Below are 13433 nucleotides of genomic sequence, written 5' to 3'. Positions count from 1 at the left end.
GGGTCAAAATGGAGCCACCAAGATTTTTGTCTTGTCATTCTTGACTTTGAGAAGGATTTTGGGAATCACAGGAAGTTGAGGGTATGCATAAAGGAACTTTTCCTTCTAGGAAAAAGACATGGCTTCAGTTCTACAAACCTGAAGGCAAGAACAGTCTGAACCACCTGTTATGTGCAAAGGCAAAGTGATCCATCTGGGGAGTACCTCACTGATGGACAATGTCCACAAAGGCCTCTGTTTAGCAACCACTAGTGGGAGTCTGTTCTGGATCTGCTCACAAAATCTAACAGTGCTCTTTCTAAAGAGATATACGCAGCATGAAGGAAAATGTGTTGAATTGCGGTGGTCCGAGCAATGAAGGCTAATCTGCTGAGGTGGGCCTCCCTGTTTATGTAACACATTATTTTAGTGTGGTCTGTGTAAACCCTCCCTGTTTATATACCACATTACTGTAGTGTGGTCTGTGTAAACCCTCCCTGTTTATGTACCACTTTATTGTAGTGTGGTCTGTGTAAACCCTCCCTATTTATGTGCCACATTATTGTAGTCTGGTCTGTGTAAATCCTCCCTGTTTATGTACCACATTATTGTAGTGTGGTCTGTGTAAACCCTCCTTGTTTATGTACCACATTATTGTGTGTTGTCTGTGTAAACTCTCCCTGTTTATGTACCACATTATTGTCGTGTTGTCTGTGTAAACCTTCCCTGTTTATGTACCACATTATTGTACTGTTGTATGTGTAAACCCTCCCTGTTTATGTACCACATTATTGTAGTGCTGACTGTGTAAACCTTCCCTGTTTATGTACCACATTATTGTAGTGTGGTCTGTGTAAACCCTCCCTGTTTATGTACCACATTATTGTAGTGTTGTCTGTGTAAACCCTCCCTGTTTATGTACCACATTATTGTCGTGTTGTCTGTATAAACCCTCCCTGTTTATGTACCACATTATTGTACTGTGGTATGTGTAAAACCTCCCTGTTTATGTACCACATTATCGTCATGTTGTCTGTGTAAACCCCCCCTGTTTATGTACCACATTATTGTCGTGTTGTCTGTGTACACCCAAAGAGGACCTTGAGGTTGGACAGCCAGTATAACAGCCTTCATTTCCTTTATGTTTATGTCGTCCTTTCTCTCGAGTGACCGATCCTCCTGGACCCGGAGGCTCTTGGAGCAAACTCTCCATGCCAAATCTGCAGCATCTGTGAACAGTTCCTGGCAAAGAGAAGGAACCAGGAAAGGCACACCTAGTTTAAGTGAAATCTAATTGATCCACCAAAGAAATTCCTTCTTGATGAAGGGCAAACAAGAGGAATTAGGAAGGTTTAATGATGGCAGTGCTGAATCTAAACTGACTTCAGATACCAGTGTACTTTCTTCATGTGGAGTCTGGCAAAAGGTAGTATGGGAATTTTTTTTTTTTTTTTAACAAGAAACGTCTTTATTAAAACATCACTTAGAACACAAGCAATCATACATTTTATATAAATGAAAACATACCCACTGACACAATCCTAGTTGCAAGCATTTTACATCACAAAACATACTGACACACTCCCAGTTGCAAACATTATACATCACTTATAATCTACCTAATCATTGTCAGTTAGACATTAGATATTTCAATCCGGCCTTCTTTTAAACCTCATTCCCCCATGTGTAGTGTTCCCACATTTCCCCTTTTTTCCCTATGTAATTTACTCCTACCTTTTTTCTAAATATCTCAATTCCAGTTGTTTTATCTTGGTTACTATATTCACTACTTCTAGTATAGCTGGTTTAGATTCTGATTTTAATTTTCTAGTAATTGTGTTTTTGGTAGCCACCATAATTAGGACACAGAAAGGCCTTACCATGTCTAGGCAATTCAGATTCTGTATTGTAGCTCAAAAAATCATCTCCCTCGTCACACCAATCTGTCCACTCAGCATCTCTGACCGTGCATCCTGCAGGGAATCATTAAAGTCCACCACCTCATTGCACTTCCAGAAAATGTGCTCTCAATTATCTCTTTCTTCCCCAACACACTTCCAACATTTGCTGTCTACCCAAGTAAAAATGAGTCTACTTGGGGTATAAAAATATCTATGTAAACATTTTCAAGAAAAATCCTAAATCTTCTAGATTTTGCTGCATATTTGGGAGACAAACATACAATCGCTCCATTGTTTCCTTGTGACTTGCTTATCCAATCTCTTCCCAATCCTTTCTATCCTCCTCTGACTGATTCTTATAGTTATCATGCAATATTTTATATGCTCTACTAATTATTCCTTTTTTAATGACCGCTTCAGTTCTAGATTCTACTAAAAACTCTACAAGTACTGGTCTTTTGTTTAGGACCACCCAATTTCTTTCTCTTTGCCCATATTCTGATATCAATTCTTGATAGGGAAAGAAATCTCTAAACTGCAGTCCAAATAAATTCTTGGTGTCTTCTCATGCTATCATCTTTCCCTCTCTATTTGCTCACAAAACCTTGGTGCCTTTGACAGTTTTCTTCAATAAGTTGGGCTTTTGAGACGGCTGCACCATATCAATCTCTGACAGGGACAAGATAAAGGAACCAGACAGTCTGAAGTCTCATCAATAGAAATGACTGAGTGGTCCAGGTTCGACTGGACAGCAGAGTTCTCCAACTTTGTTTTTTTAGATGACTTCTGCACTGGAGGGATGTCAGTAGACGAGGACTCTTAGGGTCATTTTATCTTGGGTGAGTTCCTTAACCTTTTGATTTTCAAGGTACATTTTCAATGATGACAGACAGCTATATACTGTCTTAGGTAAAAACAACTAACAAAAAGAACAGTCCTTGTAGTTAAGCAAAAAGACACTTCAAAATGATGGTGTCTATGAGAAATCTGCCTCCCACAAATCACAATTTCCTTTCTTTGATGACATGTACAAAACTGCCAGTGCAAACACAAGAGTAGAGAAAGTGTCCCCAACAGACATACCTTTCTGCTCAACGGCTGAGGAAAAGATATAAATTGTAAGGCTCAGAAGCTAAAATTGAAGCGATGGTTCAGTACTCAACCTGGGACAAGAAAGTGCTGAGGTAATTCAAATCTGTTGGTCCCTTATGCACCTCCTAACTCTTTTGGGTTGAGGTCATACACTGGAAGCACTGCATGAAAGGAAGGCAACTAGGTTTCGGTATGTTGGTCAGACATAAAGCTATATTTGCCAGGATATTCCCATCTAATAGTAATACTGCAACAGTGATCCAAGGAAGGGCATCTCCTCCACATTCTTCTTACAATAAAAAAAATCCATAACCACACAGTAGCCAACTTCCATACTCCCTCTATGACACTGGCAGATCATGAGACATAGCTTAAATTGACATCCTCACCACAGAACCTAACACTATCCCCTTGGGGGACTTCAACTATCCCTCCATTAAGTTGGCAACTTACACCACCACAAACAAATATATACAGAAATTCCTGAATTCCATTAATGCCAATTCCTTGGACTAACTAGTCAAAATCACAGAAAATAACTTTAAAATATTAGACCTGGTTCTCACTGTTACTAAATCAATGGCTAAATCAGACCATCATCCAGTAGCGTTTATTCTTGGAGTGAGACCTAAGTCACCTTGAAACTATTCCATCTTCAGAAGCTATTTAAAGTCAAATCTGCTCTTAACTTATGACCTCATGAACTCCAAATATGCTCTTCACCTGTATGTATACCTCTCAACCTGGAAACATCAAACATCTGGACAAAGGCCCATGAAAAATAGGTACAAATCTGTATGCTGATTAACATAAAATTTACATACATAATTATGTAACCTCACCCACACCAATGGAATTGTGGGATACTGTCAATCGCAAACTGAAGAACAGACAACCAAAATATGGTCCCAGATCCTGTAGTAAATGGTAACTATTTTGTTTTTTGAAATGTGCAGCAATGAAGTTCACTGGGAAGGAAGAAGATGATGAACCTTAGGATTTTGTTTTTGGTGACTTGCAGCATGTGAGTTTTCTGGTAAAAGTAGAGCATTTAATGGCAGGCAATATTCTAATCTTAGCAAAAGAATATTATAGCTTGCTAGGACTTCCAAAGGTCATTCTCAATGGCCTACTGATTAGTGGCGTAGCTAGAGTTTGTGCCACCTGGGGGCTGTCTGAGTTTGCCCCCCCTCACAAAATCACAGTCGTATGGGGCCCCGATACACAGCCTTCACCGTGTAGCCATTCCAATGTCCCATTACTTGACTATTTCATCCCATTTACCATAAACACTGTAATGTGCATACTGCTTTACCTCTACAATGATTATCTGGATTTCATTTAAAACTTTTATTTTACATTTTAAAGCACAAACACAAATAGACATATGCTAAACAAAGCAATACAGTCTCACAATGAAAATAGACTTAGCATTAAAACTTCTCTACCCTTCAAACTCATTCATTGAAACAGCGTTGAAACCCACATTCAAAGAAAATTCAAAGGTCATCTAAATAATTCCACATTAAAGAGATCTGTAACTAATAAAGTGGTTGCTGCTAGCAAACAACTTTATATTTCATTGTTTCATCAACAAATAAAGTGCCTGTTGCCCTTGAAGAATAAATTCCCTATGTTACATTAAAAATTATAAGCTAGTAATATTGCAATAGGGAATGGATGGCAAGCTGATAACAGGTTCATAGTTACTAGGTATGGCCACCAAAGAGGACATTCTCATGGCTGCAGCATCCACCCCTTTAAAATACAACACAGTACAGTATCAGCAATCCATCTACATACTGTGGGAGTAGAACCCACTGCCTTCTGCATCAAAAACAGGTATACTACCTGTTGTGCTACTAACACAAACAGACTTGGCATAAGCAGCACTAAACTTTTCTCCCCCTGAAGAGCTATGCAGCAGAAAAATTCTGGAAAAAGCCAAAATTTATTTGGGGGGGGGGGGGACACAAAAGCACAAAACCAGGGACACAGTTTGCTTGCATAATCTTAGAACGTTGCTAGAATAAAATGTTTTGAGTTATCGTGCATTTCCCAAAAGACATGAAGACTGAAACTTAAATGGTTTTCATTATTTAGTGAATTCAGTTCTCACTGTTTTGCCAGAAAACCATAAATTTGAAGCAGAACAGACCAAAGTATGAGCCAGACATTCTGTGAAACTTTGGACAGTTGAGAAACTCCTTGAATCATGAGTGGTAGTATGGGTAGAGAATTTATGCTCTTGCTATTTGTACCCAAGGTACAGGGTTTGAGTAAACTTAAGTACCACCTAAACCTAACTGGGGCATTTCTCTCTCTCTCACACACACACACACACACACACACACACACACACACACACACACGATGAGCACCTTAATAACACAGTCTTTTTTTGCCTTACCTGGAAAAGCTGGGGAAGAAAGAAGTACTGTGTACACTGCCTAAATAAAACCTGCAGACTGGAAAAATTTAATTAAATAGTAATGGCATTGGCTTGGCAGCCGAATTCTGCTGTCTGCCTTGTGCTGACATCAACATGTGATGATGTCAGGAACATTCAAAAAAAAAAAAAAAACTGAAATTAAAGGGGCCACTCGTGAATTTGTGGCACCCCAATATTTACTGAGGAATTTGGTACGGTTGAGAGGTATGCCTGGATGACCCTGCTCCCTGTTTCATGTGCTACAATTTTCACAGATAAATTCTATGCAACCTCCAAGCTAGTATTAAAGCCTCAGTCTCCGTAAGATTAATACAGTGCTAAAGTAAGAACAAAATAATTTCATGGAATCCACAGTATTAACAAATAATGCAATAAGAAAAAGAAACTCCTAACCTATAAAACCAATCTTAACACCCCAACAGCTAGGGAAGAGCTCAAAATGATTAACAAAAACTTGAAATAGAATCTGATCCCCTAAGAGCAAGTACAAACAAAAGTGTGTACAAAATAACACCATGTACAATCCCCCTGAGAACACTGGTAACATATTAGCAGACAAACTCAAAATAACACCATGTACAATCCCCCTGAGAACACTGGCAACATATTAGCAGACAAACTCAAAATAACACCATGTACAATCCCCCTGAGAACACTGGCAACATATTAGCAGACAAATTCAAAATAACAGCATGTACAATACCCCTAAGAACACTGGCAACATATTAGCAGACAAATTCAAAATAACACCATGTACAATCCCCCCTGAGAACACTGGCAACATATTAGCAGACAATACCCCTGACAACATTGGCAACATATTAGCAGACAAATTCAAAATAACACCATGTACAATACCCCCGAGAACACTGACAACATATTAGCAGACAAATTCAAAATAACACCATGTACAATCCCCCTGAGAACACTGGCAACATATTAGCAGACAAATTCAGCTCAAACTTTACTATCATCTCCTCCAAATTGCATAGAGAATATTAGTATTGCCTATGTCACCCCACAATCACTTCTGAGCAAGTCCTAAGCACTCTGTCCAAGGCTAAAAACACTACCTCCATGTGCCCTGACAATGTGCGAGGGTGTCCTCTTGTAAGCACCAAGCATTGCATTATGTCCTCTTATGACTTCTATTCAATCTCAGCCTCTCCAGTGCTGGAGGTGTGGAGAATTGCTGTAGTCATTCCACTCCACAAAGGAGGATCCATGACTGACACAGGCAACTGAAGACTGTAACGTAATGGAGCATATCATTATGAACCTCACAAACAAGGACACAGACTGTCTTGCAAAACCTGGACCCAAACCAGTTTGTTTTTTTAATGGTAAATCCTGCCTCTTGAACCTGGTAGGCTTTTATGAGCAAGTCATTAGATTCATGTTAATTGGTTCTACATGACATATTTGGCCTTGGCCAAAGCTGTTGTTACCATTCCAAACTCTGGCATCACTGATAAGCTAATCCAATTAAATGTAAATCCATATGTTACCCACTGGACAGCAAAATAGCTTACTGACAGAACCTAGTCTGTCAGTGTTGCTGGCACACTCTCAATTAAAAGAGGGGCTACCAGATGTATCCCTCAGGGATGGGATCGTTGGCTAGGCTCCATATGGTCAACTGGATCAACCGCTTATTATGAACTTGCAGAGGTACTCCTAAAATCATCTGCTCCTGACCAACACAGAAAGTAAGCAATTACACAGAATTATCTTGATTATTTGGCAAAACCAGCTATTTCCTTTAGTCTAAAGTTGTGCAGCTTTGGAGATGAAATATATTATTAAAGTGACAGGTGGGGGGACAGGGCTGTCTACTCTGTAGAAATACAGAATATAGTTTGCTGATGCTAGAAAAAAAATCCTCAAAGCTTTTCCAATGCCATGTTTGGTGAACTGTGTATTGGCAAGATAAGCATCAGAAACTATCACAAATACAATTTTTATCTCATGTGAAGAAAAATGACTTAGCTCTTTGGATACAAGCCATTAAAATAAACAAAGTATAGGATTTCAATGCATCTTATTCCATGACTGCCACTCCTTACCCATTTGGGGAAAAGCTGACGCCATAGATCTCCTTCAGATGGCCTTCTAAGAACATGATGCAACGTCCAGTTCGAAGGTCCCATACCCGACCAAAAGCATCCAGCCCTCTGGGAAAGAAAGAAAAGTAAATATTTCATTATGTAAATGTAAAAACAAAGGGGAAAACCGCAGTCACCAAGAAACAAATATTTTACGCCAGACCAAGGAATGTCAACCAATCCAAAGTTGCATAAGCGCAGAAAGTCCATCGCTACACGTAACAAAACAGGCAATCTAGAATCCTTTTTAACACCACAATTTATTGTAAGTTTTTGTCACAATACTTCTTCAGAAATGAACACCGGAAGCCATAACCAATTCCCAATATATACCTCATTTATTAATTAACCTACACTTAATTAACAACTCCTAATAAAACTTTAAAGAGACAATCAAAACTTTAAAATGTACACTCTCTGAACAGATAAAATTCCTACCTAACATCACTTAAATTTCACACTAAATCAGAATAAAAAATATATACTTTCCTAAATTATTAACATGAACATAAATACATGCTCAAGGTTTAATAAATAAACAACACTTATAAACACAACACAATATTGTGAAAATTGTACCAAACATGTAAAACCTGATAGTAAATAGGTTAAAAAAGACAGGTAACTCACTTGTATATATAATAAAAACAACAGTAAAAAAAAAAATTAATTACCCATGCATAGTTACAATCTCGCAGCCCTCAATTTTAGGACTGATGCAAGGGACACATTCTCATTTAAATCAGGCACCCTATGTGTGTCTAAAATAACCTGCCACTGTAATTCATGATACTCTATTCTAGCCTCCCATTGACCTTCCCCTAACATCATGGGCGGTATCTCCTCTAGTACATGAAAAACAAATTTAGCTGTAGGACAATCTAATGTAGGCTTAAGAAAGAGCATTATTTAAATTTTGGGTACGGATATCCCTCATATTTTCATATATTCTTCTCTTCAACTTTGTTTCAGTTTTGCCTACATAGAATGCAGGACAAATTCCACACATTGATATGTAAACCAAACTGGAGGACTCAAATGAAGTGTAGCTAGTTGCAGCAATATATCTATTGCATGCTTCCACGGTCACCCTTTCACCTTGTCCAACAAATGGACACTGGGGACACCCTACCACATTTAAATGTTCCCTGCTTGTTATGATTACTCCTATTAATATTATTCCTTTCTACAAGGTTCTTAATAGTCAGTCCTTTTCTGAATGTGCAAATCAAAGATGTGTCACTAATGCCCTTCAAATCAAACAACTGGCAAAACCTGTCCCATTCCTTTTTCAAAATGTCCCTAATAAGGAAAGCATCCCCAGTACAGTCAGTAGTGAAAGCAGACTCAAAATCCTTATTTACTTCCTTTCCTAATTCTTTTACAACATCACATAACTGCCCAGGGTTGTCCATACTAGACAAATCTTCTATCCCTAATATAGGAAAAAATCTCCCTTGTCTGCCTTCTTTGACCAATTCTTCCACCAAACCACAGGGATACCCTCTGTCAAAAAACATTTCTTTTAATTTCTGTACCTCTAATTCAAAATCATTTTCTTCTGAGGTCATACAGCGAGCCTTAACTAGATGACCCTTCACTATACCTTTCTTCTGGCTAGTGGGGTGGGCACTGTCATAGTGGAGGAAAGAATTAGAGTATGTCTCTCTTCTAAAAACTCTTGACTTAAACCTTCCTTCAAATTTCTCAGTAGTGATGTCTAAGTAATTCAACTTGTGACTATCACATTGATAAGTAAACTTTAAAAATGAGTATTTGTAGAAATATAATCAAAAAAATTTGTTCTCAGAATTATCCCAAAGGATGACAATGTCATCCAGAAACATGCCTGTATATGGACCAACAATTCTTAAATGGAGATTCCAGTACAAACTTGCGTTCCCAGTACATAAGGACAAGGTTGGCATATACCAGGGCACATCTGGCCCACATTGCAACCCTACTTGCTTGATGGAAAAATTCCCCCTCAAAAAAAAAAAAAAAAAGAAAATTGTTACGAAGAACTAAATCCATCAGCTCAATACATGTTCAAAACTCACTGAAAGTCAGGCCACCCAGCTCATTGATAATCTCCTCAAACCAGGCCAAACCAACACTATGGTGTGGTATACATCCAAAAAAGTCTACCACATCAATGGTAACAAACAGTAACTGCTGATGGAAAAGATCAGGTTTAATACACCTTAATAGGTCCCAAAAGTCCCTTAATACTACCGGATCTCGTTGTGGAATATGCTTCAATTTCATATCAAGGTACATCAGCTAGAGGTGCAGTGATGGATCCTTCGGCGAACACAATGAGTCTGGGGGGGATCATTAGCGTCCTTGTGCAGTTTAGGTATTCCAAATATGGAGGGGACATGAGGTTTCTCATTAGTCAAAAATGCAAGGGTATCCAGATCAATCAACCCTTCACACATTAAATCTTTTAAGGGCAAATGAATACACTGATGGGCAACATTAATTTTATTTTTAGATGCCCTTGCGTACTTCCCTGGCTCACCAAGGATACCCAACATTTTACTGAACAGAATAAAAAAAAAATAAAAAAAAAAGAGAAAGTGAACACCACCAACTGCAGAAGCATAAAATCCAAAATTATTTAATACTCCAGCGCCTCGGCTAGCAAGCCTTTTAGAGTTATCACAGTAGCGCAAGCTACACTTAACAAATATCACTTCATTAATCAAGTAACTAAAACAATTAAACACAAACTAATAATTAACACAATGCAGAAAACCTTCCACTCAAGGTTTTTGTTTAAACCATAAGGCACCAAAGTGCCAAACTTTAAAAAACAGACTGCTTCTTTATATAAGAGTTTGTGTTTAAGTGCAACATCATCCTTAATCAAAACTTGTTCTAAAATACATGCTTTTAAACTGGTAGAAGACCCCAAGTGTACTGCATGAAAATGTGATGCCACAGGGCTATCCAACTTTTGATTCTTAATCTCTCCAACATGCTCTTGTACTCTGATTTTAAACATGCAAGCTTGCAAAATAAACTCATTTTTCACAATAGCTTGCATCACCTCAAAAAACAGCTCCATCAAAAATCAATAACAGGCCATGATGAAAATTAGACCCTCCAATAACATTGTAGGGAAATTTCCATAGCCTAAGACTCTTACGCACAATTCCCTTTTTTAAGCATTCATTTAAATCTATGTTATAAGGTTTAAGGAACGATATTTCATCATTAATTGTAATAACTTAATATTATCTGCATAACTTGCATTACTAGGCAAAACAGATTCCACAGAATTTACAGCTGCAAAATCAAATCTTTTTTTCGAGCCACACATTGATATCATAGTCGCTTGTATTATGGTTAATGTTATTACAGTCACCTTGTAAAGAAGCTTGTGCAGAAGTCCCTGCTGGGCAGTTCCTGTCATTAAGGCCATCCGTTTCAGTCAAAATCCTTGGGGTATCCAAAAGTTCAGAGCTCAAATGCCTTACTCCATAGCGTTTAGCAGTTTCATCAATACTGTTCCTTATAGCCTGCGTTCAACTGAAAGCTGCTCACAAAGCTTCTTGATTACCAGGAAGTGAATGCATCGTTTCACCATTAGACGCTGATTAGCAGAGGCGCGTTAAGAATTCCACCAGCTGACACAGCTGGCCAAAGAGATTTCTCAGTTCACTAGCTTCACTGCAAGAACTAGCCATAGCAACAGGAGCGGTCACCAATTCCCCAAATAAGTACTAAGTAAATATAAAAACAAAGGGGAAAACTTCAGTCACCAAGAAACAAATATTGCTTATATAACTTTGGAGTGGTTGGCATTCCTTGGTCTGTGGTGAAACAAATATTTCATTAACTCCACAACCTTTTACATGGTAACTAAGTACTTAAAGCAATGAATAGTGTTTTTGAAAACAATTAATTTACTTCTTCTAATCTTGTCTAAGGAACAATGCACGCACTTGAAGCACAGCACCCTACAGGGATTCTGAAGTAAGCATCTGATCTGGCATGTTTAAGTTATCTGTGGTTTCTACCTGATCAAAAAAATGTAACAAAATATGCAGTGAAATGGTTTATGTTTCTACATTTAACACATGGAAATTCGTACCCTCTACATACCCAACTTTAAAAACAAACAAAAAAAATGTAATTTACATACAATACCTTGAACATTGAGAATTTCTTTGTTTGAGAAAAACGTCATCATTAAGTGCAACTTTTGACTGAAATCTGTTCTAGCAATTGCTTGCTAATGATAGATATGGAAGCTTCTAATTCTGTTCAACTTGTGCTTTTGACCAAAGTTGAGGCAAAAAGACAGACAACAAAATTTTGAATAGCAGCTTGCGTGCTGGAGCATTCAAGTAAGGGAGTTTGGGAGTGAACAGCTTACAATGACTCACCCATCCTCCGGAAGGGAAATGGTGTCCCAGTTGCTCAAACTGCTCTCATGCAAGCAGGGGCTTGCATGACAATAGTGCAGGACTGAGAGGTGCACGCTTGGCACTGCAAGACACTGAATGTAGCCTTCATAGGCAAATGTGCGAAAGCAATTGTATACCAATTAAAGCAAAAAAAAAAAAAAAACAATCCCTATGCTGATGCGAGTGCCTGTATGATGTCTCAGATGGAAATGAGAGATGATGGTCAACAGGCAACAGTGGAGAAAACGCAATTAAAAAAACGTAGTGAAAAAGGTCCACTGACATTTACTTGCCAATTAATAAATGGTGATAAATACACATAATGGAAATTATGTACTTACCATTAAAATAGATCTGGAAGAGCGGGTCCATCTTTGTCAACAGCAAAATGTCAGCATAATTTAAAAAAGAGGTTAGAATTTGTAGGGAATAAAACTGAACACAACCCTTGGATTACCAAATGTGGGGCTTGTACATATTGCAAATACATTTATGAGGGGCACAATATTAAACTAAATCTATTTATTATGAATTCAACATTACTGGACACCATGACTATAATACTCAAGGTGTTTATTTGGCTTTCTGAGATTCTTGTCATGCTTTTTACATGTAAAATGTACCTTACCAGACACCTGTACCTTACCAGACACCTGCAGCAACTGGAAAGACCCCAAAAGTACCTCACCAAGAGGATCAAAGGGCTCAAACAGATGCCATATGCTGCCTGGTTAAAGAAACTCCAGCTCTACTCAGTGGCATACCGCCTGTTCAGAGGCGATCTGTGCCTGACGTATAAAGCCATGTCCAACCCAGAATTAATGGACATGCTGCACCTCAGAAAATCCAAATCCCATCGAGCTAAGCGCTCGAGAGACTTGAACCTCAGCACTGAAATAAATAGGACATGCTGGAGGGACAGATTCATAACCCAGAGGCTCCCTTCACTCTGGAATAAAATCCCAGTCCAGGTTAGGCAGAGTCCCTCATTGACTCTCTTCAAGAGGAATCTTGATGAGTGGATGGGAGATCGTAGGTTTACCCCAGATATCACTTCTGTGTCACTGTTAGACAGAGGCACAGTATACTAACCTCGAAAAAGGGCATAGCAAAATAAATTTAAAATGGGTGGCAAAAGCCAAACACATTCTGGCTAGGCTTATAAATGCCCTAGGGCAGATAGCCTAGTATGAACCTATGAACCTATAAAAAAACAGAGCATATTCTTAAGAAACTGATATATGAACATCGCTATGATATTAACACCAATAATGCATTATATAAACATAAAATGAAAAGTACTAATAACACTAAGTTTTATTTTTTGTCTTAGAAAAGGTGGAATCTAATCCCAGGGGAGGATCTTTGGAGCTAAGACCTGAGTATAGAGAGTTGTTATGACAACTAAGATTAGCTGAGAGTACATACCCTGGTTTAAATGATGCTGTTTCAATTAGCAGTGTTCTCAAACTTGGATCAGCTAAAC

At 38.3% G+C, this 13433-nt stretch overlaps 1 protein-coding gene across 2 annotated transcripts in view; it reads right to left on the bottom strand.

The window, feature by feature from the left end:
• The window catches only part of PRPF4 (pre-mRNA processing factor 4), a 981057-nt gene that overhangs the window by 56186 nt on the left and 911438 nt on the right, over nucleotides 1-13433 (bottom strand). For both annotated transcript variants that reach the window (XM_044058032.1, XM_044058033.1), the window contains exon 12: nucleotides 7491-7598. In XM_044058032.1, the coding sequence (XP_043913967.1) occupies nucleotides 7491-7598 (108 nt within the window). The remainder of the gene's footprint in view (nucleotides 1-7490; nucleotides 7599-13433) is intronic.

This window comes from Protopterus annectens, chromosome 16.part0 (assembly GCF_019279795.1).
Source record: "Protopterus annectens isolate FY-2018-M chromosome 16.part0, PAN1.0, whole genome shotgun sequence".
Taxonomy (NCBI): Eukaryota; Metazoa; Chordata; order Ceratodontiformes; family Protopteridae; genus Protopterus; species Protopterus annectens.
Note: the sequence above shows the minus strand (reverse complement) of the source record. Positions and strands in the feature narration are given on the sequence as shown.